The 7,204-nt window shown below is 39.6% G+C and overlaps 2 protein-coding genes across 2 annotated transcripts; both read left to right on the forward strand.

Annotated features, from left to right (window-relative positions):
- Positions 1-1,865: 1,865 nt before the first annotated feature.
- Positions 1,866-3,536, forward strand: LOC133876303 (uncharacterized). The gene has a single exon (XM_062314579.1). It carries the CDS (start codon positions 1,866-1,868, stop codon positions 3,534-3,536), a length of 1,671 nt encoding a protein of 556 aa, XP_062170563.1.
- A 2,089-nt stretch (positions 3,537-5,625) lies between these two features.
- Positions 5,626-7,204, forward strand: LOC133876304 (uncharacterized). The gene is made up of 6 exons (XM_062314580.1): positions 5,626-6,004; positions 6,107-6,345; positions 6,440-6,667; positions 6,747-6,839; positions 6,926-7,027; positions 7,097-7,204. The coding sequence occupies exons 1-6, from the start codon at positions 5,626-5,628 to the stop codon at positions 7,202-7,204; spliced, it is 1,149 nt and encodes a 382-aa protein (XP_062170564.1).

The raw sequence follows: 7,204 nt of genomic DNA on the forward strand, positions 1-7,204 counted from the left end.
TATTTTGTGGGTTTTTTGTTTTTCCGTTTGGGCAATTTGGAGATTTTGTGTTTGTTGAATTGATTTTTCTGTGTTAAATTCTGGGTTTGTTGGAGATGAAATCGGTTGGGTACTTTCTTTTGGCTTCTCGGTGGTATATTTTTGTATCGTTCAAAAATTTCCCCTGCTATTTTTTTCTAAGCAGTTTCTTGCTCAAAAGTGTTTTTATGTCTTTCTACTGGCCCTCTTGTCTCACACCATCAATTTGGTTGCAGAGATGCAGGGGTGGAACTAAAATTTAAATAGGGGGACAAAACTAAAAAAAAAAAAAAAAAATCATTTCTAGGGGTAATAATTAATTTTGGACTGCAAGCAATAATGAGAGAACATCATGTAACTTTCATATGCGTACAATGACAAGCTCAACATAGCAGCACACTTCTAGACATACAAAAACAAATACAACATGTCTAGCAGTAACTCTATGAGATAACTAGCAAATGCCATAACTATTAACAGTAAATTGCAAATGGCAACTCAAACAGGTACAATAGGAACACGTGAGCACAAACAACCTAATGGTTTACCTCCAGCAACCTTTGCAGCATCTGCATAAATGTGAATGAATGGAACATAAACAAATGAATGTGGTATTTCTTGTAAACTTTTAAGTGATGATTAGTGGACATTGGGAAGAACACATAGTGTTCTGTGGTGACAAAAAAAATCTTCTTAGTTTGATCTTAATGGTTCATTACAATCACTGTGGTACAAGGATCAAAGAAGTGCAGATTCACTTTTTGATGGCTCTTATCTGTTAAGAATTACTACCATGCATCTGTTAAGATTAATTCTGATTGTTTAAGACTGGGAAGTTGAGGTCTGGTGATGCTCTCTTCAAACTTTTACTAGCGTGCGAGAGGGTAGTTTTGGGGAGGATACTAGAAATTGAAAGTTGAAAAGGAATCATAAGTTTGATGTTAAAACTTTTATTCTAAGTTAGTGGTTGACAGGTGGTCATTACCCATAAAAGCATCCTGAGTGTCAGATCTCCCGTTAAGGTTTCACTCTTCACTAGGAACATGGCCTTAGGTAACACCTTGATGGCCAAATAAATTGTGTAAGCACTATGGATGTCAATGGGATAGGGTGGAGTAGATTTCTCCTTCATGACCCCACTATGCAGATTAGACACCCTTATCCATCCGCACGTCATACCAAAGGCGTGACAAAAATTGTCCCCACCATCCCCACCAATAACTTTAATCCCACATCCCTGCACAGCCCCACCTCATTAAAGATGAATTTTAATTTCTTTTGTTTTGTTTCAAATCATTGAACTTTAATTCAAAAAATGAAAAATTCAAAGATAAGATTGAACAAAAATCCCAACTTGGAGAAATATATATATATATACACACATATACAAAATACATCGACATTTCAGGATATCCTTTTTTTTAGGTAATGATCTTCCTACAGAAAGAATGCCTAATATCCTTTAGCACTGGTGAATATGTTAAGTTTCTTTGCTTTCTTTATATATTAATTCTCTTTAAAGTATATATATATATATACTTTGTTTTGAGGCTGCTGTGTATCATTTGTGGCTTCAAAGAAATGTTATTCTTCATGGAAAAACTCCTAGAACTGAAGAGCAAATTATTTTCAGAATTCGTTGGGAAGTAAGGTCTAGAGTGATGGCCAAGTTTTCAGCTAGAATGGTTCATCGCTTTTAATCTGTTCGGCTGTGGTTTTGTTACTCTGTTTTAAGCGTTTGTTTTTTTGAGTTATGGAGCTGTGTGCTTCTTGCTCCACCGATGATTGTATCCATGTCTTTTCAGTTTTCAATATCTTTTTCTTCTTCACATGGTGTAGTTAGAAAGATGGACAAGAGTTGGATGAAGTTGCCGCGAAGTTCGCAAAAGTATATTCGCAGGGTTATGGAATTTGTGAAATTTGCACGTGAACATGAGAGTAGAAAATGGGTCATTGTGTGCCCCTGTAAGAAGTGTTTGTTGGGCAAATCATGGTCCAGTGAAGTCGTATTTGCTCATTTAACATCAGGTACTGGGATTATTGAGGGTTACACTGAGTGGATAATGCATGGGGAATCACTTGTCCCTCCTGTTCAGAGCGAGACAATACATGAAGCTCCCAGGAGGCTTCAAGTGGATAGCATTCTACTACATGGTGGGTCCAGTGGGATGCAAGACATGCTTAATGATGTTTTTGCGATGCACGATGTCTGTGTAGAAGCCGGTGGGTCTCAAGTGCGAGTTGAAGTCGAAGCCGAAGCTGAGCCCGTGGATGTTGAAATTGAAGACTCTAACAGGGTGCCGAATAAGTTAGAAGAATTGCTAAAGGATGCCGATACGCCACTCCATGGAAATACAAAACATAGCAAATTGGGAGCTATTGTGCGCCTATTTAGTATTAAGTGTATGGGCGGTTGGAGCAATACATCGTTCTCCATATTGCTTGAATTCATTAATGAACTGATGCATCCAGATGCAAGTTTGTTGCCTAAAGACACATACGAGGCAAAAAAATACTTGAAGGATTTGGGCCTTGAGTATGAGAAGATATCAGCTTGTCGCAATGGTTGTATGTTGTTTTGGAAAGAAAATGAAAAATTAGACAAATGTACATTCTGCAATGAGTCCAGGTGGAAGGATAACTTAATTAATGAAGATGGGTCGACAAAATGTTCGAAAAAAAAGCCGGTCAAAGTGTTGCGTTGGTTTCCTCTAATACCAAGGCTGCAGAGGTTGTTTATGTCACATCATACATCGTCACATATGAGGTGGCACGCTCAAGGCCGTACAAAAGACGGTGTGTTGAGGCATCCGGCCGATGGAAAAGCATGGAAGGCATTCGATTCACGTTACCTAGTATTCGCATCAGACTCGCGAAATGTCCGGCTAGGTTTAGCGTCAGATGGCTTCAATCCTTTTGGGAACATGTCCTCTAGTCACAGTACTTGGCCAGTAATGTTAGTACCTTACAATTTACCTCATTGGATGTGTATGAAGCAGCCGTATTTTATGTTAACCTTGATTATCCCTGGTCCGAGTGCACCAGGACAGAATATAGATGTGTACTTAGCTCCCCTTGTAAGTGAGTTGAAAAAACTATGGGAAGTAGGGGTACAAACTTTTGATGTAACCTCGAGAAAATATTTTACAATGCGTTCGGCCTTGATGTGGACGATAAATGACTTCCCGACATATGGTGATTTGTCAGGTTGCAGTACACATGGACGAAAAGCATGTCCTTCTTGTATGCATGAAACGCAATCAACGTGGCTAACTTATGGTAAAAAGTTATGCTTTATGGGACATAGGCGATGGTTGCCTCTGGATCATCCATGGAGAAGAAATAAGAGACAATTCAACGGTGCGCAGGAAATGGGTAGTCCTCCCAATGTGCCGAATGACGATGAGATCATCCGACAATTAGAATGTGTTGTCAATCGGGCAAGGACCAGACAGAAGCTACCGGCTGGGGAAGTTGATTGGAAGAGGCGAAGTATATTATACGATTTGCCGTATTAGAAAGATCAGTTACTAAGCCATAACATTGATGTGATGCATACAGAAAAAAATATCGTTGATAACATACTTGGCACGCTACTGAACATGAGTGGTAAAACCAAAGACAACCACGAAGCATGTCAAGACTTGCGTAAGATGAAATTGAGACCAGAACTTCATCCATTTACCGCGGAAAACGGCAAAATACTTTTGCCCGCAGCTTGTTTCAAAATGACAAAAAAAGAGAAGACTGACTTTCTGCAAGTGTTACATGATGTTAGAGTGTCAGATGGATATTCTTCAAATGTGTCACGTGGTGTGAAGCTCAAGGAATGTACTGTTGGGGGTTTGAAGAGTCATGACAATCACATAATCATGCAACAACTCATGCCAATTGCACTTCGAGGAACCTTATCGGATGATGTTGTGAGGCCTTTAATCGAGCTATGTGGGTTCTTTAGGGATATTTGTTCATAAACACTGCGGGTGGAAGATCTGGATCGTCTTGAAAATCAAATTCCTATAATATTGTGCAAATTGGAACGAATATTTCCTCCGGGTTTTTTTACATCCATGGTGCACGTAAGCATACATTTAGTACGTGAATGCAAACTGGGTGGACCGGTACACTACAGGTGGATGTATCCCGTTGAGAGGTAATGTTAAAATTTTGTTAAATTAAGGTTTGTTCTTATATGACAGTCTCATGGTCTAACTTTAATGTAGGTGCCTTGGTAGATATAAACGTACTGTTCATAATAAGGGCGCACCCGAAGGGTCTATTGCAGAGGGTTACATTGTAGATGAATTGTTGACATTTTGCTCGCGGAATTTAGTCAACGCGCCAACGGTTCATAATAAGACCCCAAGATACCAAGATGAATCAAGAGGGGCGACCAATTGGTTAAAACTTGACAGTTGCACGTTGGAGCAAGTACACCGATATATTTTATTCAACTCTGATGATTTCCTCCAATTTCGCATGTGAGTCACATTATTGCTAGATATTGTTAGTTGCTAAATACAATGAAAAGTAACCAACATCATCTGTTGTTGACGTATAGGATGCACATGGAGTCGTTAATGGAACAAAACAATAGGGAACGTACCTTGCATCAACCGTTGTTGAAGCAACAACGAGACCAATTCTGTAGCTGGTACAAGTCATACGTAAGAAAATTGTGGGTTTGAATAATTATTTACCTATAACAGCATCATGAAACTTTGATTTTTGAATAAGGTGTCTAAATCACAGGTTGATAAGTTGACCGAGGCGGAGAGAATGACATTAAGAGAGAAACTTGTTAGTCATGCCAAAGGCCCAATGTTCGATGCTGTTGAATGTAAGCGGTATGTGGTTAACGGCGTGTTGTACCGCACCCTGGATGTCGACGAAGAGAAAAAAAGTCAAAACAGTGGATTGTGTGTCACCACTGAAGATGGTCCCACCTATTACAGTAGGCTAACTCAAATAATCGAGGTTACATACTACGACTTGACGCGGTATGTCCTTTTCAAGTGCGATTGGGCCGACATTCAACCGAATAAGGGGTACAAAAAGGACGAATATGGATTCGATCTGGTAAATTTCAAGAACCTAATACACACGGGTGCGCGAATCACTGATGATCCGTTTGTACTACCTAATCAAGTATCGCAAGTGTATTATGTCGAGGATCCCAAAAATCCAAATTGGGCTGTTGCTGTAAGGACAAAACCAAGAAATGTGTACAATGTTGGCAGTGGTGAAAGTGATGACGGGGCCGAGGCTGATAGTTATCATGAGCATGAGCCTTTCAACGTCAACGTGACGGGGGGCGTTGGTTTTGATGACTTTGATTGTGCACGTACTAATGTACCGGCCACCGAAGCAACATAATAATTGTATGTATGAATGTGGTTAAACTATTAAATAGAATCCAAATATATGGTGTGTCCAGAAGGACTTACTTATAGTTGTCTCAATTTCATTCTTTAAGCATGTCGTTTTTGCATGCTGCATATTGTATATTTTATATTGTATTAAATGTGACTCATTTTAATGTGTTTGCTGATAGACATGGCCCCTAAAAAATGGAGGCCGCAATCGAGAAATGATTTTTGGACGCCTATGGACCCCACATCTGAGGGGCGATCGGTTGTGGGGTCAGATGATACGACACAGGACCCTAACGAGACACAAGGGAACGTAGATTCTCAACATGTACGACATGAGCAACCGATTGTAAGGTCAAACGAAACGACACAAGACCCTGACAAGACACAAGGGGACGTACATTTTCAGCATGCACTTGATGACCAACCGGTTGTAGGGTCAGACGATATGACACAGGACCCTGACGAGACACAAGGGCCAGTAAATTCCGAACAATGTATAGCACCTGAGATGGAGATTGGATCATCAATACAATTAGGACCTGATACTTCACATCATAATGGTACTACTCGGGTGCCACGTATGTTACGGGGTGGGAAAGTTTACACAATAGGTATGAATTAATTTTATATTTGATGATAATCAATTACTTTAATAATATTGTACTAATTTAGTGATAATCAAGTGTGACATAAATTTTTTTAATGGTTTGCAGATGAGCAGGGTAGAAAGAATGTTAGGACTATTGGTAGTCCTAAGGACATATGGCACATACCTGCTGGAGAAAAGGTGGTGATCGAATTCAACACGTTGTACCAACCAACCGGCCCGGGGGTCGAGAAATTTAGAAGGATTTGTGGGAAGATCATAAGAAATGGTCGATTTGTACATTTGCACGGTAACTGGAGGAAATTACCATTGGAAGGGAAGGAAGATATGTGGTGCACCCTAACGGTATGAAACGATTTATTTTCATGTCTATCACTTATTTATAGTTTTCTAGTCCTACACTTTTAATTAACTTGCGTTGATTTCATTTTTGGTGTAGAAAAAATTTCATTTTGAGCCTGTCCACCTAGTTGATCACATTAAGGAATTAACATTGAAGGACCTAGCAAAGAAAAGAAGGCAATACAGATACGAGATCAAGAAGGGTCTAAATTTGAAACAGGGTGATACCTTAGAGTCTGTGATCGGTAGGGCTTCCGCAGTGGCAGTCTTCGATTCTGAAGACTTTGAAATGCAAGTTGATACGTGGTTGTCTTCGGCTGATATGGTATATACATTTATTTATTTATTTGTTTATTAAATTTGTTGAAGAAATATGCTACATATTAACATTACCAAATTTATAGGAGAGAGCGTTGAAGGCCAAGACAAGCCGTGCCCAAAATGTATTTCTTCACACTTTGGGATCGAAGAGTATCGCACAAGTTGCACGAGAAATGGTACGTATAGTAGATAAACGTTTACGGCATGTACGTATTGTAGTAAGATAATAAGCTTGTAACTGATAATGTTAATGATAATGCAGGAGGAAGACATGGGAGAAACACCGAACCGAGATGATATGTTCATTGTCTCGCATACCAAGAAAGATGGAAACCCTGTGAATGCAGCGGCTGGGGAAGTTATCGTAAGTGGTAAATACGTAATTTAAATTAGTTCTATTACAGACGTTTTCACCCTTGGACATTATGTGCAGTCGAAGATGAAAGAGATTATCGAGAATCAATCGCCTACAGAACGAGTGTGTTCACAGGGGTCAGTCTATTGGTCGCATAATGATGCATGTGCACAAGTGCTAGGATGA

Source organism: Alnus glutinosa, chromosome 8, assembly GCF_958979055.1.
Source record: "Alnus glutinosa chromosome 8, dhAlnGlut1.1, whole genome shotgun sequence".
NCBI classification, from domain to species: Eukaryota; Viridiplantae; Streptophyta; class Magnoliopsida; order Fagales; family Betulaceae; genus Alnus; species Alnus glutinosa.

Coding starts and splice junctions, on each gene's coding strand:
- LOC133876303 (XM_062314579.1), top strand. CDS start 1,866: ATGGACAAGAGTTGGATGAAGTTGCCGCGAAGTTCGCAAAAGTATATT.
- LOC133876304 (XM_062314580.1), top strand. CDS start 5,626: ATGGACCCCACATCTGAGGGGCGATCGGTTGTGGGGTCAGATGATACG. Junction 6,346..6,439: donor ATATGTGGTGCACCCTAACG/GTATGAAACGAT, acceptor TTTTTGGTGTAG/AAAAAATTTCATTTTGAGCC. Junction 6,668..6,746: donor GGTTGTCTTCGGCTGATATG/GTATATACATTT, acceptor CCAAATTTATAG/GAGAGAGCGTTGAAGGCCAA.